Source organism: Entelurus aequoreus, linkage group LG14 (genome assembly GCF_033978785.1).
Source record: "Entelurus aequoreus isolate RoL-2023_Sb linkage group LG14, RoL_Eaeq_v1.1, whole genome shotgun sequence".
Classification (NCBI taxonomy): Eukaryota; Metazoa; Chordata; class Actinopteri; order Syngnathiformes; family Syngnathidae; genus Entelurus; species Entelurus aequoreus.
Window position 1 is genome coordinate 26751446 of NC_084744.1, and position 26531 is coordinate 26777976.

A 26531-nucleotide genomic window follows, 5' to 3' on the forward strand; every position below is an offset into this window, starting at 1 on the left:
TTTCTTGTTTCCTGCGTGCTGTGTGCTAATGTGCTTCGTACACCTGCAGGACCGCAAGCAAGGTCGCAGAGAAAATGCGGACTGGATTTTGAGTGATGTGGGCATTTTCTATATGAACAAGTCCAAGGACCGCAAGCAAGGTTGCAAAGAAAATGCGGACTGGTTTTTGAGTGATGTGGGCATTTTCTATATGAATAAGTGGAATGGATTGGATACCGACGCACTAAAGGGGCTCTCTACCTTACGCTATGAAGTGAGGGGAAACTGAGTGAATAATGACAGGTTATATGATTATTTATTTAAACTCATATTCGGGCCACTTTATAATGAATATGTCGGCATGTGTTTGTAAAAAATAAATAAATAAAAAAATTAATATAAAAAAATAAATCCCCAAATTATTTAGGGGGGCTTAAAAATATTTTAGGGGGGCTTGAGCCCCCCAAAATAGGCCTAACAACGCCAATGATTTGAATCATCGATAGACTTCTGTCTCAATTGACTAATGCAGTAAATAGACAGGGCTTACTCCTGCTCAAGATGGCGGCCGTGATGATGCATGGTTCCAAAGGACAGCGGTGTGGGAAGCGGCATCTATGTATCCATATCTGTGGACCAGTTCCAGGTCTTGGTTTGAATAGCAACTTATGATGCCGGTGTCAGAACATGAAAAATAAACATCTGTTTTTGGTCAGTTTCTGCATTTCTACAGACTGATTATATTTGTTATACAAATTATGAAATAAAAATCAAACTGGTTTAAAACAAATTTGGCTATTGCTTTTTGACACTGAAAAACACTTTGTTTTTCAATGTTATTTCTTTTATTATCTCAAAGTAAAATTCAAATAAACCAATTTTGTTTGTTTTTCATTTCCCATTCATCAAAAATGTTGTTGACCAAACCATACATTGACCGATACTCCGTAGCGTCTGACGCCGGTCCTCAAGCGGTTGAGGGTTGTCCACTGTTTCCGGGGCAGTTCCTGGCCGGAGACGTCTGTGGGGTCGTCGATGTAGTGGTGCAGCCTAGATGGTTCTGCTAACTTCCACTGTTCTCTCCATCTCGTCTTGACCCAGGTGGCCTTGAAAGTATCAGCTGATGTTGTACTGAGCAGCAATGAAGAGGTGGGGACTTGCGGAAGATGCCACCTGCGAGTGTGGAGACCCAGTCCAGACAGTAGAGCATATAGTAACTAGCTGCCCCAAACACCGGCCACCGAATGGCGAACAAGGTCTGATTGACCTGGACGATGACACGTTGACCTGGCTCGCCTCAACAGAGCTGAAAATCTAAAGACACACGACAGAAGAAGAAGATTGACCGATAAGGATAAGCCAGGTTTCAAATCTCACATTTCCACTTGAATATGTATACTAGGCTGACCATATTCTGAAATCCCAAAAAGAGGACACATATATGCGTGCCAAGGCCGGGACTAGGTGGAAATTTGCCAATGATACTCGAACTTGCTTTATAAATAATATATTTATTTAAATAAAGCATTTTTTCTCCTCTGTTGACAGCAGTGTTGGCGCTAGGAATTTTCAAAATGGGGTCCCACAGTAAATTGTTGTTGGTCCCACTTTTTTGTAAGCGTTTTGAAAACAAATGACAAATGTATGCATTATCCTGTTATATCTCACATTCTATGTTGTGTTTTGGAAAAAGGTTGTCATAAACGTTACTTCATTCATTTAAAAAAATAATACAAAAGAAAACAAATGTGTAAGCATATGTAAATGTATTCAGTTATAAACATTCATTCACTTTCTTCTTTCCTTCATGGATCTAAACTTTACCGCTGCTGGTAGTTTTTTCTATGTTTTTATTGAATAAGTTGTAGGTGTATATATTTCAGTATAAAAGTGTAAAAAGTGTTTTGCTTGGGTCATGAAATGATGATAATGGTGTGCCAGGGCATACATACATTTTATATTTAACGCTTAAATCTCTGGAGTCTACATCAACTTCACATCTATTCCTCATTTCAAAATGTTTTAGTTTTTTTATGTTGTTTTTTTTGTTTGTTTGTTTTCCGCCCTTTTTTTGTCAAACAAAACTATGTTTTTTTTGGCAAACACACAAAATATGTGAAATCTTCCACCAAAAATAGTTTTCAAAGTTGAATATTTGATGTGAAGTAATCGGAACCTTTAATTGGTTTGATAGGTTGATAGAGCAATGACCGTTTGAAAGAAAAAAAAAACAGCTTTGTTTTATTAGTCAACATTGCAACTGTTTCTAAATTACATTTCACCTGTAAGCTTTTTTATTTCACTTTTGTTATATTTATGTTTATTTTAATAGTATTTTTAGAATGTGTCGTGGGCCTTTAAAACATTAGCTGTGGGCCGCAAATGGTAAGAAAAAATCTGCGTCCTTTCTGATTTCAATGCGTTAAAAAGACACAAAAAGTGCGTTAACGCCAACACTGCTTGACAGTATAACAAAATACGGTAAGTCACACTTATATTCTGTAACATTCACAGTTTTGGAAAAAAGTGCAGAGGTAGAAATATTCAAAATAACCTCTTGTATATAATCTAAACATAAATAATGCCTCAAAACAAGTTAATTAAATTTAAACAAAAAACAGCAGACGAGCTCTCGCTCTGCACAGCCGTTTTGTGCTTTGTAGTGTGGATATGGGCTTGTAGCTCTTTGGCCCTTTATTTGCCACAGATATATACGTTCCTGCTTTGCACACAGTGCATTCTGCTTCCCATGTGTCACGGCCAGGACCAAAACACAAATACTTTTTCCGCAAATCATTTGTGAAGTTGCATTTACGTTTTGGCATTTATTGTTTTCATGTCCGTCTCCCCATTCACTAGCTCTCTCGCTCTCTGTCTCTGCCCCTTCCTCACGAATGTCCACAGTTTGTTTTGTTTAACCCCTTTTTAACCCTGGAAGTACATTGAAAATACACGCAACCCTAACTCAAAATGCCAGACATTTGAGGCATTTAAGAAACCCCGCCCGGAAAAGAGGACGTATGGTCAGCCTAATGTATACTATGTACACTCCATGCTTAGTTCACGAGGGCTGGAGTTTTGATAGTGTAGTGCTGTCCCAAATCCATCATGTTCGTTACGCACTTAAAGGAAAAATGAGCTTTGCAATATATCAAGTTGGCGATGATTGAGGCAAATAAATATAACTCTGAGCACAAATACACCAATTGGGGCGTGTTAGGTGCAACATCCAAAAAAAAAAAAACACACACATTTTTTGTTTTAGACCTCCCTTTTACTCCTTGGACTCTTTTTGCTGTTGACCTAACTGCAGTTAACTTAGCCAGTTTGAGAAATGTTTTTCTTTATTTTTTTTAAGCTGCCGCACTCCCCTATAGGAGGTCCGCTTCACACTTTGACCACTAGATGATGCTAATGGTCAGTGTTGTGTAGTAACCGAGTTAAATACAGTACAGCGGTACTTTGGTTTTTGTAAGTGATCCCTTTCAAAAGGTCGGGAAAAAAACGACATGATTTTATCTTTAAGAAATGATGCAAATCCAAAGACACCCGAAATATGAACGCAAAACACATTTTATGGGGAATAACTAAAGTTTTCCATGCAACAAACAATGTGTGATACATACTAAGGTGGGGAGAATAGCCAAACATTGTATTCAAGTAAAACTACTTTAGAGTAATATGACTCAAGTAAATTAAAAAAGTAGTCATCCAAGTGTGTGTGTGTGGGTCTGTGTGTGTGTGTTCCTTTATTTCTACCCTTCTTGAGACATCAACAAGGAAAAGTACCTTCCATATGAGGAGGTGTAAACAAGTTAGGACATAAATCATGGTCCCAATACGGAAAACCATTGCATGTAATAGAGAATGTCTCATTTGCACCCCTTGTGGTAAAACCTTTCAAAATTAGGGTAGTCCCAAAAAGGAGGGATTTTTCAAATTGTCTGTGTCAGTTTTAAAAGTGCCCCCCCCTGGTCAACATATGAAATACCAAGTGTGTGTAAAATATTGAAGTGCTCCCCCTCTGGCTAACATATGTAATAATAAGCGTGTGAAATGAATTGAAATGCGCCCCCTTTGGCCTAAATGTATTATATATATATATATATATATATATATATATATATATATATATATATATATATATATATATATATATATATATATATATATATATATATATATATATATATATATATGTGTGTGTGTGTGTGTGTGTGTGTGTGTGTGTGTGTGTGTGTGTGTGTGTGTGTGTGTATATATAGACATACTGTAATAACTTGAAGTAAATAATGAAAATTAAATACCAATTACAAATAAATGTTTTTTTTACTAAAAGCAGTCTTTTTCTCCCAATGTGTTGACTTTTTTCTTATAAAATTGGGAACAATTTGTCATGTCTTGTGATCATGTTTTGTTTGGCTATGTTCTGTTGGTTTTTGGACTCTTTTAGTTCCTGTTTTCACTCCCTTGCTTTGTCACCATGACGACTATTAGTTTCACCTGTTTCACGTGTTGGATTCATGCACCTGTTTTCAATCACCACATGACTATTTAAGCCTGTCATTTTCTGTTGGTTGTTCTGTTGTCATCACTCTGGTTATGTATAACTCTGCTTCAGGCCATGTTTACTGCTTCATGCCTTTTCTTAGTTCATGCTGCTCTGCTCTTTTCTTTCCAAGTAAGTTTTGGTTTATTCATGTCACGTTTAGCGAGTCGTTTGTTTCATGTCCATAGTTTTGCCTTTGTGGTAGTTTTTGTTTCTTAGCCAAGTTTGTTCTCCGCCTTGTGCGCGCCTTTTGTTTGCACTTTTTATAGATAAATTAAAACATGTATTTACCTTCACGCCATGTCCGGTCCGTTTCTATTGCATCTCGGGAAAACAATCCATGCAGTTTACTGCACCATAGTCCAAGTCGTGACACAATTTCTCTTATTCTTTCTGTTTCTGTAATATTGCAATATTTTCTCGTAAAATCATTACTTTTTTATGTAAAATTATTACGTTTTAATGCAAAATGGTGACATTTGTCATCAGAAATTCTGACTTTCATCACAATATTGCCAATTGTTTTGTAGTTCTTGTAAAATAGTGAAATTTTCTGAATAAAATTATGACCCCCGTCATAATTTTGCTAAATAAAATTCAGATTTTTATTATAATATTGACAAAATGTTTGTTTTCTTATTACAATTGTGACTTTTATTGAGTAAAATCATTTTTCATTAAATTGCCAAAATGTTAAGCTTTTCTTGTAAAACTGCAACAGTTATTGAGTAAAATTTCAACTTTTATCATAATATTGCACAAATGTTGAGTTTTCTTGTAAAACTTTGACTTACATTGAGTAAAATTACGACTCTTATTATAATACTGCCAAAATTCTAAATTTTTCTTGTGAAATTATAGCCTTTGTCTTGCAAAATTCGAACAAGCATTTTTATATTTGTATATATTATTAATGTTGTAAATACAAATTTATATATCTAGAAAGGCATTTTCCGAGGTCTCAAGAAGGCAACAAATACAAGATAAGGGGCACCAACCAAGACCCGACCGGTCGAATCGCGCGCCGTGACAGATAGCGACCAAAACAATCACTGTACTCCCGGGGAAGTGCAGAGGACCACACTGGTCAGGATAAAGTGCCAACCAGGCTTTCACCTTTACCAGTGGGCCGGATCGTATTTCTCTGCGTTTCCGCTTCCTGGGCAGCGGCACGTTCACCCGAAGGAGGTACTCGGGTAGGTCGGCAAGATAAAATAAATCTGAGTCTCTCGCATTGTAAAGTTCACATGATTGTACTGATTCCTTAATCTTTAACAAGGTACATGCCTATATCAAAGTACATGTTTGAAACACCAAGGTATATGCCTGTATCAAAGTACATGTGTGTAACACCAAAGTACATGCCTATATCAAAGTACATGTGTGTAACACCAAGGTACATGACTGTATCAAAGTACATGTGTGTAACACTAAGGTACATGCCTATATCAAAGTACATGTGTGTAACACCAAGGTACATGCCTATATCAAAGTACATGTGCGTAACACTAAGGTACATGCCTATATCAAAGTACATGTATGTAACACCAAGGTACATGCCTATATCAAAGTACATGTGTGTAACACCAAGGTACATGCCTATATCAAAGTACATGTGTGTAACACCAAGGTACATGCCTATATCAAAGTACATCCCTGCTTGGCACTCAGCATCAAGGGTTGGAATTGGGGGTTAAATCACCAAAAATGATTCCCGGGCGCGGCTACGCTGCTGCCCACTGCTCCCCTCACCTCCCAGTGGGTGATCAAGGGGATGGGTCAAATGCAGAGGACAAATTTCACCACACCTAGTGTGTGTGTGACAATCATTGGTACTTTAACTTTAACTTAATGTGTGTAACACCAAAGTACATGCCTATATCAAAGTACATGTGTGTAACACCAAGGTACATGCCTATATCAAAGTACATGTGTGTAACACCAAGGTACATGCCTATATCAAAGTACATGTTTGTAACACCAAGGTACATGCCTATATCAAAGTACATGTGTGTAACACCAAGGTACATGCCTATATCAAAGTACATGTGTGTAACACCAAGGTACATGCCTATATCAAAGTACATGTGTTCAACATCAAGATGCATGCCTATATCAAAGTACATGTGTGTAACACCAAGGTACATGCCTATATCAAAGTACATGTGTGTAACACCAGGGTACATGCCTATATCAAAGTACATGTGTGTAACACCAAGGTACATGCCTATATCAAAGTACATGTGTGTAACACCAAAGTACATGCCTATATCAAAGTACATATGTGTAACACCAAGGTACATGCCTATATCAAAGTACATGTGTGTAACACCAAGGTACATGCCTATATCAAAGTACATGTTTGTAACACCAAAGTACATGCCTATATCAAAGTACATGTGCGTAACACCAAGGTACATGCCTATATCAAAGTACATGTGTGTAACACCAAAGTACATGCCTATATCAAAGTACATGTGTGTAACACCAAGGTACATGCCTATATCAAAGTACATGTGTGTAACACCAAGGTACATGCCTATATCAAAGTACATGTGTGTAACACCAAGGTACATGCCTATATCAAAGTACATGTGTGTAACACCAGGGTACATGCCTATATCAACGTACATGTGTGTAACACCAAGGTACATGCCTATATCAAAGTACATGTGTGTAACACCAAAGTACATGCCTATATCAAAGTACATATGTGTAACACCAAGGTACATGCCTATATCAAAGTACATGTGTGTAACACCAAGGTACATGCCTATATCAAAGTACATGTTTGTAACACCAAAGTACATGCCTATATCAAAGTACATGTGCGTAACACCAAGGTACATGCCTATATCAAAGTACATGTGTGTAACACCAAAGTACATGCCTATATCAAAGTACATGTGTGTAACACCAAGGTACATGCCTATATCAAAGTACATGTGTGTAACACCAAGGTACATGCCTATATCAAAGTACATGTGTGTAACACCAAGGTACATGCCTATATCAAAGTACTTGTTTGTAACACCAAGGTACATGCCCATATCAAAGTACATGTGTGTAACACCAAGGTACATGCCTATATCAAAGTACATGTGTTCAACATCAAGATGCATGCCTATATCAAAGTACATGTGTGTAACACCAAGGTACATGCATATATCAAAGTACATGTGTGTAACACCAAGGTACATGCCTATATCAAAGTACATGTGTGTAACACCAAGGTACATGCCTATATCAAAGTACATGTGTGTAACACCAAAGTACATGCCTATATCAAAGTACATGTGTGTAACACCAATGTACATGCCTATATCAAAGTACATGTGTGTAACACCAAGGTACATGCCTATATCAAAGTACATGTGCGTAACACCAAGGTACATGCCTATATCAAAGTACATGTGTGTAACACCAAAGTACATGCCTATATCAAAGTACATGTGTGTAACACCAAGGTACATGCCTATATCAAAGTACATGTGTGTAACACCAAGATGCATGCTTATATCAAAGTACATGTGTGTAACACCAAGGTACATGCCTATATCAAAGTACATGTGTGTAACACCAAGGTACATGCCTATATCAAAGTACATGTGTGTAACACCAAGGTACATGCCTATATCAAAGTACATGTGTGTAACACCAAGGTACATGCCTATATCAAAGTACATGTGTGTAACACCAAGGTACATGCCTATATCAAAGTACATGTGTGTAACACCAAGGTACATGCCTATATGAAAGTACATGTGTGTAACACCAAAGTACATGCCTATATCAAAGTACATGTGTGTAACACCAAGGTACATGCCTATATCAAAGTACATGTGTGTAACACCAAGGTACATGCCTATATCAAAGTACATGTTTGTAACACCAAAGTACATGCCTATATCAAAGTACATGTGCGTAACACCAAGGTACATGCCTATATCAAAGTACATGTGTGTAACACCAAAGTACATGCCTATATCAAAGTACATGTGTGTAACACCAAGGTACATGCCTATATCAAAGTGCATGTGTGTAACACCAAGATGCATGCTTATATCAAAGTACATGTGTGTAACACCAAGGTACATGCCTATATCAAAGTACATGTGTGTAACACCAAGGTACATGCCTATATCAAAGTACATGTGTGTAACACCAAGGTACATGCCTATATCAAAGTACATGTGTGTAACACCAAGGTACATGCCTATATCAAAGTACATGTGTGTAACACCAAGGTACATGCCTATATCAAAGTACATGTGTGTAACACCAAGGTACATGCCTATATCAAAGTACATGGTAGGCGGCCAGAGCTCCATGCCATCCTTTTCTCCTACCCAACAGTCAGAAATAAAGAGAGGGTCTGGCAAAAAGTTAACAGTGTCTTTTACTAACAAAGTGTTTTGGTAGTCCTCAGCCTTTTCCTCCTTCACCTCTTGTTCGCTTTTCTTGGCTTGGACTCCCATTTCCCACGCAGCAAAAGTCCCGGCAGTAATATCTCTTTTATTTCTGAATGCCTTGAATCCACAACAACACAAAAAAGCTCTCAAGGAGTCAACACTCCATCGCATAAAATATTAAAAGTCGACATTTGCTTCCAAATCAACACCACTCGAGAATAAGGAAGTCATTTTCTCGGTTTGTTTATCCCTCTCGACCTTTGACCCGTCAATTGAAAGTCTCGCGAGAACGAGACCACTGAATCCTCCAACAGGTCCATTGGCCTTTTATTCTTCAAGACGTGGGTTCGATTCTTGGCAACGTCAGTTCCCAATTGTGTTTATCACTGGAAACATTATATTTATTAAAGTTAAGCATTCTGTATTATTCTTTTTAACCAGCTACCAGAAATCAATAGCTGGATAATGGAGAGGTTTTTTTTAACAACAACAACAAAAAAGAATCGCCTAAAACCAAAAATTAAAATGAACTAAATCTCCTCTGTTCTGTACATCATTGCCCAAGTGACATTATATTGTCATCTTCCTCTTCATGCCATTTCCTCAAGGTGACAGAAAAACATGATACAACCTGCCTATCATGTGATTCTACCATGTTGGCAAAATACAAACACACAATATATTTACATATATAACACATAAAACATGGAATTAAAAGTGAACGGTACCCATCCCTACCAGCAAGTGTTGTACTGGAAACTAATTTACAAACACAACTTCATCACACACATTACTCCACTATGGAATTGTTGTTATATTAAAATGAGAAACAAATCCATCTTTGTACAGCAATAGTTTGAAAAAAGCATTTGGTCGCTGATGCACTTATTGAGTGATAAAAGTATTTTATTATTTGAAAATTTCATTAAGTTCGACCTGCAAATAAAAATAATTACAAAAATTAAAAAGGCTTTCATTCAAAATATTTGAATTACAGTATATCATCTTTTTTTAATTCTTTACTGTATTTGTTCTGGAACAAAAAAATTACTCATAACTTGAAAGTTTCCATTTTTCCAAACCCAAAGGAGTTAATTTAAGAAAAAAAAGCCCCGGCTTGATAACTTAAAATCATTTTTAAGATGTTTTACAATTGAAGACAAAACTTGTTCGTTCTGTGAAAGGGAAACAAAATAAACTGTTTATTTTATAAATGTATACAAAGTAAATCTTTTTGGGATGATGTACAATATTGGCTTTTGTCTGACACTCCAAACTTTGATTGATATTGATATTGTTTTGGGGATGTCAAAAAAGAAAAAAAACAAATCGTAAAAAATGTTTAAAACACAATAATGGGTTGTTGTTTTTTTATCCACAAATGTATGATTGTAAAAACAAAACCATCCTTACACAAACAATTTAGCCATTTTCTCTCACTTTTATATTGCATAAAGGTCTGGGGACATACATATAAAACAATCACAACACAATCATCATATTACAAAAGAGAGTAATAAAGATCATTAATAAATGATAAATGGGTTATACTTGTATAGCGCTTTTCTACCTTCAAGGTACTCAAAGCACTTTGACAGTATTTCCACATTCACCCATTCACACTGATGGAGGGAGCTGCCATGCAAAGCGCTAACCAGCATCCATCAGGAGCAAGGGTGAATTGTCTTGCCCATCAGGAGCAAGGGTGAAGTGTCTTGCCCAAGGACACAACGGACGTGACTAGGATGGTAGAAGGTGGGGATTGAACCCCAGTAACCAGCAACCCTCCGATTTCTGGCACGACCACTCTACCAACTTCGCCACACCGTCCCGAATAATAATAATACAATGGATTATAGAGACCCAACAAATGATTCATAAAATCACACATTTTAAAATTGTATAAAAGACAACTGTTCAAATGATGTATAAAGTAAATAATAATATGCTTCCTGAAGTGGTCCAGAAGATGTTTCGGATGTGAACCAGTAAATATGTATATCATATAAAGGTGCTAATCTATGGGATCATTAACAATTACAAATAAAAAATATGTAATACTTCAATATTTCAAACACCTATAAAAACACTATTATGAATAAGTCTAAAATTGTATGATGAATATATATACACATAAAATGTTTATTGTATGTAAAATATGTCTTGTACTGTTTACTCTCACCTTTTCAGTCAAATTGTTCTGTTCAATGTTTAATAAAATTACACAATGTTGCATATTAATACATGTACTAGACTGAAAGAAGCACTAATATAAAATATCTAATCTATAAATGTAGAAGCATATTAAGAAGATTGTTACACAAACAACAATGTCACACATGTTATATGTGCTGATGTTGCTAGAAAGTCAAAATTAAAGTCTTGACAGTTTATTTCAAATCCTGCAGTTTCATTTGCTGCTGCTGTTCTCACCAGCACACTTGTGTTTCTTACACTGGTACTTAGAAGAGAATCTTTCACCACACACACTGCAACTCAACACTTGCTCTCCTGGGTGTGTTCTCATGTGTGCTACAAGGTTCGATCGTTCACAAAAGCTTCTGTTGCAGATTGAACAGGAATGTGATTTTTCACCAGTGTGTATTTTCTTGTGTTTTTTCCAACAACGTCTTTGTGTAAAACCTTTACCACAAGTTGAACAGGAAAAAGGTTTTTCACCAGTGTGTGTTCTCATGTGCTCTTTCAAATGTTGCTTCCTTGTAAAAGATAAGCCACAGATTGAACAAAAAAAAGGTTTTACACCAGCGTGTGCTCTCATGTGTGCTTTCAAATATTGATTTGCTGCAAAACCTTTACCACATATTGAACAGATGAAAGGTTTTTCTCCAGTGTGTCTTCTCAAGTGTACTTTCAGATAACAATTGTATTCAAAGGTTTTGTCACAGTGAGAACATTTCAAGTGAGTGTTGTCAGTGTGACATGTCTTATCATCTTTAGAGTCTTCATCATCAGTGTCAGGAGAGTGTGACGTTGTGTCCTCACTATCTGATAGTGGAGCTAAGAGCTTGTCTGCTTGTGATCCTCCACAGTGGTCTCCATCAGCTTCTGTTGTCATGTGTTGTGTTGAGCTGCTGCTTGGAGGCTCCGCCTCTCTCTTCTCCTCACTTTCACCTTTGACCTCATCATCTTCACTCTTCACAGGGACACCAGTCACTGGGAACTCCACCAGTCCTTCAAAATGCTCTCCCTCCTGACTGATGCTGTGTTCCTCCTCTTCCTCTTTAATGTGGGGGGTCAGTGAGTCTTCCTCTTCCTTTTTACAGGGAAGGGTCTGTGTCAAAGAGGAAAAGGAGACGCCAAAGGGTCTGTGGCGTCTGGTCTTCCTCTTTGATGGATCCTCCTTCACCATCCTGAAGCTACACTCCTGTTTTTCAGGCAGAAGTTGTTCTTCACAGACGTCTGCAGGACACAAAATGACAAACATGCTTGAGAAATGTCCAGATTTAGTCAGTAAGTTCACATGAACTTAAAAAAACAAGTTATTATATGAATTGTCCTGAAAACAAACACACTGCTCTTTACAAGATTATTCACAGAAAAATAAGACCACTTTTTACGAGGGATGGGCAATATGGCCTAAAATCTATATTGCGATAAATTCCCTTCTGCGTGAGTGCAGCTGGGATAGGCTCCAGCGCCCCCTGTGATTTTAATGTCAGTTACTGATGTATAAACTTGGAGAAAAGATTAGGTTGTTTACAGTGTAAATCTGTATTCTGTATTGTTGTCTCTGCTATGACGCCATCTTGTGGTTGAGTTTGCTCACTGCGAGTGCTTTGGTTTGAAAGTGTATTTCCTTTAGTTTCGTGCCTTGAACCCGAAGTAAGGTTTCGTCATTGATCTCGCCAAGCAACGTTTGTAAGTGTAACCGGGGATTTCCACTGGAGGTGGAATGGCGGCGCCACGGCGACAGACTCCTTACGTTTTTTGTTTTCAAGTCAACGTGTCAGTTTCCACCCCCTGGCTTCTATATTTAGTGGTCGACACAACAAGGCGGTTCAATTGAGCTAAAATCTGCTCGTGTGGGACAGGAAGTCATGCATAAACAAAATAAATTATCTAGTTTACTTTCCAAGTAAAATATTATTTTTTAGGCGGATGGTATTCTACATTTTGAAAAGTCCTAATGAACATGAAGTCAACTTTTCAAAAGGCATTCAGACCTAATTTTACCTCCTTGACACAAATGGACGAAGACATGCTGATTGTAAATGGCCCAAAATTAAAAAATCATATAACAAGCATATCCTGGGCAGTTATATGGGGGCCTGTATTACAGCGTGGTATTAAAATTACTATTTCCATCTCCAACATTAAAGTGAGTGTCGCCAACACTACTGCACACAGGAAAATGTGTGGAGGAGAATTGCAAGTAGCCGAAACAAAGATTGTGAATGACTGAGAAGAGGCTCACTTTGTTCATGTAAGTCTACTGTCAAATAAACATGCTCAGGTGCTGAGAGCGATGCACAGAGTGAGACCTCTTAGTCCAGGGGTCGGCAACCCGCGGCTCTTTGACCACTCTGATGCGGCTCAGCGGTATACTTGCAGACTCTTCCGATTTTCCCAGGACACTTACGAATCTCAGCACCTTTCTTAGAAATTTCCTAGAAATTTCCGGGGCTAGTATGCTCCAATTTTTACCATAACAACAAATTTAAGGGCATGCCGTGTTGACACTGTATTTATTATCTTCTATAACCTGTACTAACAGTGTGACGGCCCGGCCAAATTGTTGTATGGAGCTTTAAATTACTCACGTAAGAGACAGCAAAGCATACTTGGTCAACAGCCACACAGCTTACACTGACGGTGACCGTATAAAACAAATTTAACACTGTCACGTTACAATTATGCGCCACACTGTAAACCCACACCAAAAAAGAATGACAAACACATTTCTGGAGAACATCCGCACTGTAACACAACATAAACACAACAGAACGAATACCCAGAATCCCATGCAGCCCTAACTCTCCGGGTCTACACTATACACACCCCCCCCGCTACCACAAACCCCCCCACACATCAACCCCCCCTCCCCACCCCCCTCCGTGCGTCGGAGCGGGGGTGTATAGTGTAAACACGGAGAGTTAGGGCTGCATGGGATTCTGGGTATTCGTTTTGTTGTGTTTATGTTGTGTTACAGTGCGGATGTTCTCCAGAAATGTGTTTGTCATTCTTTTTTGGTGTGGGTTCACAGTGTGGCGCATATTTGTAACGTAACAGTGTTAAAGTTGTTTTATACGGTCACCGTCAGTGTAAGCTGTGTGACTGTTGTACAAGTATGCCTTGCTGTCTCTTACGTGAGCAAGCAGAAGCTGCATTCATCGTGTGGCTGAGCAGGCAGGCCGTTTGATAAGGCTGTAGAGGGCGCTAAAGGCAGTACCATCACGCCCTAAATTTTGTGTGTCTCCCGGAAAAATTGGGAGGGTTGGCGAGTATGACGCTGTCAAGCGCCATTCATGTTAAACTCGCGGGCTGCACTAACATTACATTGTCATGTTAAGGTGCGGGCCGTGGCGCATGTCTGAGACCCCTGATTTAAACATAGCACAAAGCAAATAAAAGCTTTGTATGCAGTGTTATTTCATTTTAAATTTCAAAAGAGTTTTGCGGCTCCCATTGTTTTCTTTAATTTGTGAAACTCGTCAAAATGGCTCTTTGAGTGATAAAGGTTGCCGACCCCTGTCTTAGTCCAATTTAAAATCCACAGACCAAGAAGGAAACACACTGACATCATAATATTGATCATAATATTTTATTAGAGCGTATCAAAACACCTGTTGGTATGTCAGACTTAGCCTTGTCTTGGTTTAACTCTTATCTTACTGACAGGATGCAGTGCGTCTCCCATAACAATGTGATCACGGACTATGTTAAGGTAACATGCGGAGTTCCCCAGGGTTCGGTTCTTGGCCCTGCACTCTTTAGTATTTACATGCTGCCGCTAGGTGACATCATACGCAAATACGGTGTTAGCTTTCACTGTTATGCTGATGACACCCAACTCTACATGCCCCTAAAGCTGACCAACACGCCGGATTGTAGTCAGCTGGAGGCGTGTCTTAATGAAATTAAACAATGGATGTCCGCTAACTTTTTGCAACTCAACGCTAAGAAAACGGAAATGCTGATTATCGGTCCTGCTAGACACCGACATCTATTTAATAATACCACCTTAACATTTGAGAACCAAACGATTAAACAAGGCGACTCGGTAAAGAATCTGGGTATTATCTTCGACCCAACTCTCTCGTTTGTGTCACACATTAAGAGTGTTACTAAAACGGCATTCATCTCCGTAATATCGCTAAAATTCGTTCCATTTTGTCCACAAGCGACGCTGAGATCATTATCCATGCGTTCGTTACATCTAGTTAGTTTAGTCTTTATTTGAAGGGACAATGTACAGAAACATTAAGCTCAAAGACAGATATGTTCTGTACCAGATTATAGCTAAATAGCTAATTTCCATCTGCAGTCCCTGGCTACCTAAATTAAAGGGATACAAAAATCATGCAATAAAATTATGACAATAAAATCAAACACAAGTATTAAGAAAAAAGTCATAAAATGCCCTTTCATGGACACAATATACAATACAACCACAGCTCATTTACACCATCACACAAAGACAATACATGCTTTTGTTCACATCTGTCATCATTTGTAAAAACAACCATGATTTTAACAGACACACCTCACAATTTACAATAAAAATGCTCTCATGGATAAATATAATACACATTAAGTTGATGTGTCGAACATAATGCCCACCTTAGTGACTGTGTGAGCAGCTTTGATTGCTCCAAAGCCACTTTTTAACTTCAATTGTGAATGAAGAGTAATCTGTTTGACTTTTCAAGTTTGTTGTGAGGCGGTTCCATTCCTTTATGGCTTTATATGAAAAGGCTGATTGTGCAAAAGAGGTTTTACATCTGGGTACGCTGCACTGCCCCCTGGTGGAGGCTCGTGTGTTTCTAGTTGTCACAGCAGATGTAAACTGGACAAAGTGCTTAAGTGGCGCTGGTGCAGTGTTATTTAAGATTCGATGGGCCATTCGTATTGATGCTAATCTTTGAATGTTAGCTAAATTTAACAATCTATATTTTTGGAGAACTAAACAGTGATGGTGGTGTTGTGGTTTTCAGTCAAGGATTTTGAGGGATTGTTTGTGCAAAGTTTCCAATGGCCTCAGTGTCATTTTGCTTGCCTGCGACCAACATGTTATACAATAATAAAAACGAGACATAATCATTGCATTAAAACAAGTTTGAGCTGCCTCCAGTGTTAATGAATTCCTGATACATTTGAACGTTTTTATGTTGTATTTAAGACTCTGGCACATCTGTTTGATATGTTTTTTAAAGCCAAGTGTTGGCTCTAAAATGACACTCAGGTAACGATGTTCACTAACATTTTGTATTATTTCTTTATTAACCGTTATATTGGGAAAGGATGACATTTTATATTTGTTTACAAAATACATTGTTGCAGTTTTCTTAATGTTTAATGTAAGACAAGAGTCATGTAGCCATCTTGCCACCTTCTCCATGGCTGCTGTAAGTTTTCTGGCAACCGTTTCAGCGTCCTTTCCCCAAGTATAAATAACCGTGTCATCTGCATACATCTGGATATTTACATCCTCACATACAGATGGCAGGTCGTTTATATACATGGAGAAAAGAAGAGGGCCGATATTAGAGCCTTGTGGCAGGCCAATATCAGTAGCAGTGAGACTGGATGTTGTGTTATCAATACGGACACATTGGGTCCGACCAGATAGATATGACATAATCCAGGCCAGAGTATCTGTCGACACTTTAAAAGATGTTAATTTTGTAAGTAACGTGGGGTGACTGACTGTATCGAATGCCTTGCGGAGGTCTAAGAATATTGCTCCAACTACACCTTCATTGTCAAGGTTTTGTTTGATTGTTTCTAGTAGAAGGCAACATGCAGTTTCGGTCGAGTGATTTGCCCGAAACCCAAACTGCATGGGATGTAGGAGGTCTTCATAGTCCAAATGTTCTCTGAGTTGCTCAACGATCACTTTTTCTATTGCTTTGGATATAACTGGGAGAAGGCTAATAGGTCTGTAATTGTTGATATCTTGTTTATTTCCTGCTTTATGGATTGGGATGATAGTGGCAGTTTTCAACGTGGTAGGGAAAGTGTTTTCTGTTATTGATTTATTTATCAATGTTGTTATAGGAGCAGTAATACTATCTTTATACGTTTTTAGGAAGAAAGTGTCCAGACCGTATATATCTCTAGATCGTGAGTTTGATAATGCAGAGAGGATTTTGTTTACCTTTGTTTCATTTGTTAATTCTAAACTTAGTCCATCCTGAATAAATGGCAATTCTTTGCACTGATTTTGAGGGAGTTTTTTATTCAGGGTTTGTACAGACTGGATGAAATGTTCATTAAAATGATTACTTATGTCCAGACTGTCTGTGACAGTAGTGCCATTGATATTTAATGTTATAGTGTTGTTTCTTGTTTGCTCTCTTCCAGTGAGTGTGTCAATGGTTTTCCATAACTGTCTAATGTTCCCTTTTGCAGCTTTGATTAATTCTAAGTAAAAGTCAGCCCTAGACTTCCGCATAAGCATTGTAACTTTGTTCCTCAAACTTTTAAAAATCATACGATCCGTATTTAGACCTGTTTTAATTGCTCTTTTGAGAGCTGAGTCCCGATTTTTCATAGGAATCCAAATTGTTTCATTAATCCAAGGTATTTTTATTTTAGCACTTTTCTTTCTGAGTTTTGTTTAAGTGTATTTACAGATAATCTCTTTGATTTTTGTCATTAGGTCATCACAGGCATGTTCGGTGCTTGTCCAATTTATGTCACTCCATGGGACAGTTTTAAGTTCATTCTCTAGTAAGTGCTGGTCTTTTTTAGGGATATAGGGCAAGCACTTTTGTGTACCTTTTTGGCTGTGATACCTAAATCTTGACAACTTCCGTGTTATCAATGTGATGTTATTATCTGATAAGCATGTTAGTAAATTGTACGTTTTTTTAATGCGATCAGGTTTATTAGTAAATACTATAATAAATCTCGTCTCGATTACTGTAACGTATTATTTTCGGGCCTCCCTATGTCTAGCATTAAAAGATTACAGTTGGTACAAAATGCGGCTGCTAGACTTTTGACAAAAACAAGAAAGTTTGATCATATTACGCCTATACTGGCTCACCTGCACTGGCTTCCTGTGCACTTAAGATGTGACTTTAAAGTTTTACTACTTACGTATAAAATACTTCACGGTCTAGCTCCTGCCTATCTTGCCGATTGTATTGTACCATATGTCCCGGCAAGAAATCTGCGTTCAAAGAACTCCGGCTTATTAGTGATTCCCAGAGCCCAAAAAAAGTCTGCGGGCTATAGAGCGTTTTCTATTCGGGCTCCAATACTATGGAATGCCCTCCCAGTAAAAGTTAGAGATGCTACCTCAGTAGAAGCATTTAAGTCCCATCTTAAAACTCATTTGTATACTCTAGCATTTAAATAGACTCCCTTTTTAGACCAGTTGATCTGCCGTTTCTTTTCTTTTCTGATCTGCTCCCCTCTCCCTTATGGAGAGGGAGTCGCACAGGTCCGGTGGCCACGGATGAAGTACTGGCTGTCCAGAGTCAGGACCCCGGGTGGACCGCTAACCTGTGCATCGGTTGGGGACATCTCTACGCTGCTGACCCGTCTCCGCTCGGGATGGTTTCCTGTTGGCCCCACTATAGACTGGACTCTCGCTGATGTGTTGGATCCACTGTGGACTGGACTTTCACAATATTATGTCAAACCCACTCGACATCCATTGCTTTCGGTCTCCCCTAGAGGGGGGGTTACCCACATATGCGGTCCTCTCCAAGGTTTCTCATAGTCATTCACATTGACGTCCCACTGGGGTGAGTTTTTCCTTGCCCGTATGTGGGCTCTGTACCGAGGATGTCGCTGTGGCTTGTGCAGCCCTTTGAGACACTTGTGATTTAGGGCTATATAAATAAACATTGATTGATTGACATAGCAATTTATTGATGACGGCAAGAATTAAGTTATTAGGTTTATTTTTATTTATATCGGTCACGGCCTACGATTGCATGAATATTTTAATGCCTCTGGACATCGTATTTAATGCTTTTTAATACAATTTAAGGCTTTAATTTAGGCAAAGTCCATTGAATGACTTGTAATACTTTTTAATGATCCACAGAAACCCTGCTAAAGCTCTAAAATTTAAAGTATGAAACAACAAAACAAGTGCTTATTACATTTTAACAAAAGAGAAGAATAAGTGATTATTACATTTGAATAGAAGTGTAAATAGAAACACGTTACATTAGAAAGTTCCTAAATAAAAAATATTGTTAATGGAATTATTGAGACATTTTTAGAATGTATTTACGATTCTTATGAGATTTTGATAGAATTGAATACATTCTAAGGCCAGCGTGGCTCGGTTGGTAGAGCGGCTGTGCCAGCAACTCAACGTTCCAGGTTTGATCCTAGTCACTGACGTTGTGTCCTTGAGCAAGTTACTTTACCCACCTGCTCCCAGTGCCACCCACACTGGTTTAAACGTAACTTAGATAATGGGTTTCACTATGTAAAGCACTGTGAGTCACTAGAGAAAAGAGCTAAATAAATATACTTCACTTCACTTAAAAGGAAACCACACTTGTTTTTATTTTGCCTAACAAGAACACACGTTATATCTTTTTTATGCAATCTAAATAGTAAATAAATGCAATCAAAAGTCTGCTTACAATAGAGGCTATTAAAGTCGCTCTATTCTGCCTACAAAGAACTTAAAACACATCCAAACACCTCCATTAAGGTTTTATGTACATGCGGTAGGTATGTACATAAAGGTTGGTAGGTTGGTAATGAATGGCATCCTGCCAGCTGCTATGCTGACAGTTATTTTAGTACCTGTCATTAAAGACAAGACTGGTGAGGTAGTCAGCATGCTATCTAAAGTGCTGGATAGTGTGATAATATACAGAGTTGGGGATCTTATTTGCACCGCAGACAACCAATTTGGCTTTAAGAGCAAGTACAGCACTGACTTGTGTATTTATGCTTTAAAAGAAGCAGTAGAAAAATACAAAGCGCAGGGCTCTACAATGTTGGTAGGGTTTATTGATGCATCTAAGGCATTTGACAGAGTCAACCATCTCAAACTCTTTACCAATCTGAAGCATAGGGGTGTTCCTGGGTATATTCTGGCATATTGGTACGACAGGCAGACGAAGCAAGTAAAATGGGGGGAGTAGTTTATCCTCTCCCTTTAGAGTTGGCAATGGGGTACAGCAGGGTGAGCTTCTATCACCAGGCCTTTTTAGCCTGTCTATGGATGACCTGTCAAGGCAGTGAGAGAATGCAGAACAGGATGCATCATGGGAAACACCTTAATCAACCACTTTATGTACACTGTTGATTTGGCCATTATATCTCCTAGTAGTGCAGGGTTCCACCAGCTTCTTAACTAACATATGCTCAGACTATGGAGTCAAGGTTGACATCAAGTATAATGCCACAACGAGTATGGTAATGATATGTAGGACCAAGGAGGATAAACATCTTAATTTTCCAGGTTTCTATTTGTCTGGTCAAACCCTGTCTGTGTGCAACAATGTCAAATACTTAGGCCACATCATCAATGACAAGATGGAGGATGATGCTGACATGCTTAGACTGCTGTATGTCCAAGCCAATATGCTGGTGACCAAATGTCATTACTGCTCTGATGAAGCGAAGGTGTACTTGTTTAGAGCTTACTGCACCCCTATGTACACAGCACCCCTCTGGGTGAGGTTCAAGAAAGAGAGCTTGCACAAACTCCAGGTTAAATAGAAAGACTGTCTCAGAATCCTGCTCAGAAAGGCCAGGGGTAGTAGTGCCAGCAAGCTTTTTTGTGATTTAGGGATAAACACCTTCCACGCCACCCTGACAAAACTGATGTTTAAGTTTATATGTAGACTGCAGGGGTCCGAGAATGGTTTTATTATACAGATAACCAATCCTAGGTGTAGTTCTGTTAGGTACCAATCCTATATATGGAAACACTGGTATATGTGCCTCACAATACGAAGGTCCTGGGTTCGGTCCTGGGCTGGGGATCTTTCTGAGTGGAGTTTGCATGTTCTCCCCGTGATTGCGTGGGTTCCCTCCGGGTACTCAGGCTTCCTCCCACCTCCAAAGAAATACACCTGGGGATAGGTTGATTGGCAACACTAAATGGGCCTTAGTGTGTGAATGTGAGTGTGAATGTTATCGGTCTATCTGTGTTGGCCCTGTGAATAGGTGGCGACTTGTCCAGGGTGTACCCCGCCTACCACCCGAATGCAGATGAGATAGGTTCCAGCACGCCACGACACCCCGAAAGGGAAAAGAGGTAGAAAATGGATGGATGTTATCTGTGCCTTTTGTAGAATGTGTAGAAGCATTTTAAAGTATATTTTTATTGCTGCACATATTTATTTATTTTATGTTTTTTTTTAACAGAATATGCACAAGCATCGATTTAAGTTTATTCTACAAATGGACTGTGTTAGGTAACTCATTTTTACGGGTAGTTAAATTCGACAGAACAACGACAACCACACGGTTGCAAAAACCAGACGTATATATGTACATCATCCTCACAAGACAACCAAACTTCTTATACACAATATATTTAAGAATAGTGTTAATAATGAAATATAAAGTTAGTAAACATGTGAGAATAAGAAGTAAACAAACCTGGTATGTGTAACACAACTTGATGTTTCTTATAATAAACATCCAGTAGTTGTTGTCGCTCCTTCTCCTCTTTTGTTGGACAAAGTTCCTCCTCGTACTTTGCTACCGTCCTTTCGCACATTTTCACACAATCACAACACTTTACACTCACATTAGTTCCCTACTTAGCGATGTTTAAATAACTTCCGCGTCTCTTTGTTAGCAGCTAACAATCTAAGCTAACTAGCCAGCTAAACTAGCTGCAAGCTACCTTAAATGAAGCTAGCAAACAGGAGAAGTGTCAAAGTGCAGTCAGACTAATGTATCCTGCTACAAACAATTATTAACCTTGTGTACTCTATTAAACAACATATATGTAAGAATACAGAAATATAATGCCCGCGTTTAGCCCTTCTCCGTCAGACGCCATCTTGCTTTATCACCCGATCGGTCCACGCATGCGCGTACTCGACGTCACTTCCGTCAACTTGTTTTGCCACAGTTACTTACCATGGTTCTTTTGTGTCATCTGTATTTCAATAACAATGTCATAATAAACCATTACATACTAAACAAACGTTATTAAAAATACGGTATTCATTATGAAACCTCACAGATCTGTACACAAACCTGAAAGATGTGTCCAGCAGCCTTAAATGGAAAATAAATCGATGTTTTACTATTTTATAATAAGTTATTTATTTAAGAATTCTGAAAGTGTAAAATAATGTTTTTGTTAGGTTACAGTAAGTGCTGTTTCACTCTAGTCCGTTATATTCCCAACCATAAAGAGTGGACGGTTAGAGCAGTATAGTTGCTCACTTGTACTTTATTGGCAACTTCCGTGCAGGTACAATTCCAGGTGACTCACTCACACTAGCCCGCTTACTTTCTGTACAGTGTGTCTCACTCTAAACGTTCCCCCCTGCAACATATATTAATATGCTGGAGTATCAACGTAACAATCATATTGTAAAATCCTTTCTCTTTTTTTTCTCTTCTTTTTTCAATAGAGATTACTTTACCTTAACCCTATCCTGCCTAATTATATAGAAAAACATTGTATTGCCAAAATACAATAAAACTTAGATTGTAGACATTCTATAAAACAGTTACAGTACAACATGAAAGTATCATCTTACTTACAAACCAACCCAGGATGAAAACAAAAAATAACAGTATCACCTGTCACTCTTTACTTTTACAGTATGGTTTTCTTTTCGTCTTAACAGAGAAATTTCACATCAAATAGCAAGATATTTGCATCTTCCCTTTTTTTTTTTTCAAACACAACTAAAATAACATGCAACCCAGCAACTTGTTACAACTTTTTTTTTTCAGCTTCAAAAGTCATTGTGTATAGTCTTTCAGAAAATGTGGACGGAAAACTCTACGACCTGCTCTGGTCACAGCAACCGACTGGTCATCTCTAAGTTGTTGAATATCCATCGTAGTCGTGTCATTGAATGTTCCTGATTGTAGAGGCGGGGCAGGTGTTTCATGGCTGCGCCTGAGGTGTCGACGGTTCCTCCACAGAACAGCACCTGACTCCAACTTCACCTCGTAAGACCTGGGGTGCACCTCCTTCACCACCTTTGCGACTTTCCAGACTTCACTCGGCTCAAAGGGCTGAACTCTCACACTGTCTCCACTCTTGAGACCATCCAAGTCCTTGACTGAGCGGTTGTAATATCTTTCCTGCCTCAGTCTGTTGCCTTTCAGTCCCTGCTCACAGTCCATGACCCTTGGTGTCAAGAGGGTATCTTTTGTTGGCAGTAGGGTTCGAGTCCTCCTACTAAACAGTCTCTGTGCAGGGCTTGTCTCCAGGCCTTGACTGGGTGTGTTTCGATGATCCAGCATAGCCAAGTACGGATCTTGCCCAGCAGCTTCAGCTTTTAGCATAAGTCGCTTGACTGTCTTTACAGCAGACTCGGCCATCCCATTGCTCTGTTGGTATCCCGGTGATGAAGTTCTGTGCACAAACTCCCACCTTAGGCTGAATCTCTGGAACTCTTCGGACGAATATTGTGGCCCATTGTCTGACACAACCACATCCGGTATGCCATGTCTTGCAAAGTGAGCCTTCAGCTTATGAATTACAGTGCTGCTTTTTGTGTCCGGCAGGTAATCTACCTCCCAGAAATTGGAGTAATAATCTACTGTAATCAAATAATCCCTGTTTTTCCATTTGAACAAATCCGTTCCAACTTTGGCCCATGGTCTAAACACCATATCATGTGGTTTAAGTGTCTCTCTTGGCTGCTTGGGGTCTACTGATCTACAAATGTCACACTTTGAAACAAAAGTCTTTACCTGGTCATTCATACCTTGCCAATATACACATTCACATGCTCTCCTGAGACATCCCTCAACTCCTAAATGTGATGAATGAATGCGGCGTGTAAGATCAGTTCTCAGTTTATCAGGTATAACTGCCCTTTCACCCCTGAATACAATACCATCCTGTACACTAAGTTCATCCTGAAATGAAAAATAGTGCTGAATGTCATGTTGCAGCTCCTGTTTAGTCCTTGGCCAACCTGATAGAATAAAGCCTACCACTTTCTGCAGTTTGGCATCCTCCCTAGTGTCATCTCTAATGGTAGCTAATCTCTCAAGCGATATAGGCAAGTATTCCACCATGTTCACTGTCTGGACCTCAGTCTCAACATCTCCTTTCGTGCCGTCTGGCAAATATGCCCTGCTCAAAGTATCCGCTAATAGCATTTCTCGCCCAGGCAAATACACAACATTTATGTCATACTTTTGCAGCCTAAGTAGCATCCGCTGCAATCTTTTAGGTGCACTAAGGAGTGGCTTTTTGAGAATATTCTCTAGTGGCTTGTGATCACTCTGCACTGTCACTTTCCTGCCATAGGTATACTGATGGAATTTTTCCATACCAAAAACAATAGCCAAACATTCCTTCTCTATCTGCACGTATCCTCTTTCGGTAGGAGTGAGAGCTCTACTACCAAACGCCACAGGATTGCCTTCCTGAGTTAAGGCAGCCCCTAGGCCAGTGTCTGACGCATCACACTGTAGTGTCAGTTCCATATCCTGGTCATAATACTTTAACACCGGTGCCTTAGATATGTTGTCTTTAAGTCTCTGGAACGCTGACTCTTGCACATCTGTCCATTCCCACATATTGTCTCTGTGTGTAAGTTGTCTCAAAACCTCACAGTCATCAGATAGATAATCAAAAAATTTGGACAAGTAGTTTACCATACCTACAAGCCTCTGTACCCCTTTAACATCAGTTGGACGGGGCAGCTCGCTAATTGCTCGCACTTTATCAAGGTCAATCTGAAGACCATCTGCAGTCAGCAGATGACCAATGTAGGGCACAGACTGTTGCCTCAGTTTAAACTTGTCAGCATTTAGTCTAATGTTTTTCTCCCTGCATCTAGCCAGGAAACACCTCAAGTTTGCATCATGATCTCTTTCTGCTTCTTCCTTTGTCTCACCTTCTCCCGTAATAAGCACATCATCAGCAATAACATATATACCATGCAGACCCTCAAGCGCCTGTATGAGTTTTCTTTGAAAAACTTCAGGAGCCGGACTGATTCCCATCGGCATTCTGAGCCAACGGAACCGGCCAAATGGGGTAGCAAAGGTTGTGATGTAGCTGGATTCTTCGCTCAGCTTCACGTGCCAAAAGCCATGCTTGACATCGCACACTGTGAACACCTTTGCTTTCGAAAGCTCCGGAAGTATGTCATCAATGGTAGGAAGTGGAAAATGGCTTTTTTTCAGCGCCTTGTTCAGCGGTTTCGGATCAATGCAAATCCTCTGTCTTCCATTTGGTTTCGTCACCGTCACCATGCTGCTTATCCAGTCAGTGCTACATTCTACTGGTGCAATAATTTCTTTATTTTGTAGTTCTGATAGTTCCTTTTTCAGTGGTGTCAGCAGAGCTACTGGCACTCTGCGTTTAGGCAGTTTCACTGGGGGTACACTTCTGTCCAGTTCTATGTGGTACTCCCCCTCCAGGCATCCCACACCACTGAAAACATCCTCATATTCCACTTTGATGTTTTCCAGTGTCATGCCTCCCTCGACGTTGTCCTCGACAGCACAATGTCCTTTAACAATACTGTCCATTGCCATAATGTTATCATATTGTACTTTAATCAGCTTCATGGCTTCACAGGCCTTCCTGCCAATCAAAGGAAGCTTATCCTTCTGGTGCACCACTTGAAACTCCAATCTGTACAATTTATTATTGCGAGGATTTCTGATTTTTACCTTACACTTGCCCAGTGGCCACAGTTTGCTCTTGTTGTACATCAACAACACCTTTTCTGTTGGCTCCAACTGTGTGTTTGGGTTCAGCAGTTGAATAGGTATAACATTACAGGTGGCACAACAGTCTATTTGGAAGTCAACCATTTTTTGGTTCAGCAACATACCTGCGAAAAGTTGCTGACTTTGAGCTTTGTTCTCCTGCAAATGGTTCACCATTTCCTGGTTTTTACATGTTTCTGTTATTGTGGCGACGTCCTCATATGCATCAGTCTCCTCTGTTACAGCATGCACGGCTCTCTGTCTTCTATTTTGTTCAGCGTGTCACCTACATTTGACAGCAAAATGGTTGTCTTTGCCACATTTCTTGCATGTCTTACCAAAAGCCGGACACAACTTCTTGTTCCTTGCATGTGTTTTACCACAAAAATTGCAACTGATCATATCTTTATGTTGCGGCACTTTCTGTACTGCATGTACTTCTTCCACCGTCTGTCCTTGCAGAGTTCTGCTGTTTTCCTTTGACAGCTCTGCCGCTCTGCATATTTGCAGGCACTTTTCCAGGGTTAAGTTTTCATCCCTCAACA

At 39.2% G+C, this 26531-nt stretch overlaps 2 protein-coding genes across 2 annotated transcripts in view; both read right to left on the reverse strand.

Annotated features, from left to right (window-relative positions):
* LOC133664587 (oocyte zinc finger protein XlCOF6-like) overlaps nucleotides 1–26531 on the reverse strand; it is a 335370-nt gene that overhangs the window by 227813 nt on the left and 81026 nt on the right. The gene's annotated exons all lie outside the window — the stretch shown is intronic.
* On the reverse strand, nucleotides 10073–22170 carry LOC133664676 (zinc finger protein 37 homolog). The gene is made up of 2 exons (XM_062069508.1): nucleotides 21715–22170; nucleotides 10073–12360 (listed from the first exon to the last, which is right to left on the reverse strand). The coding sequence occupies exons 1-2, from the start codon at nucleotides 21833–21835 to the stop codon at nucleotides 11351–11353; spliced, it is 1131 nt and encodes a 376-aa protein (XP_061925492.1). The 5' UTR covers nucleotides 21836–22170; the 3' UTR covers nucleotides 10073–11350.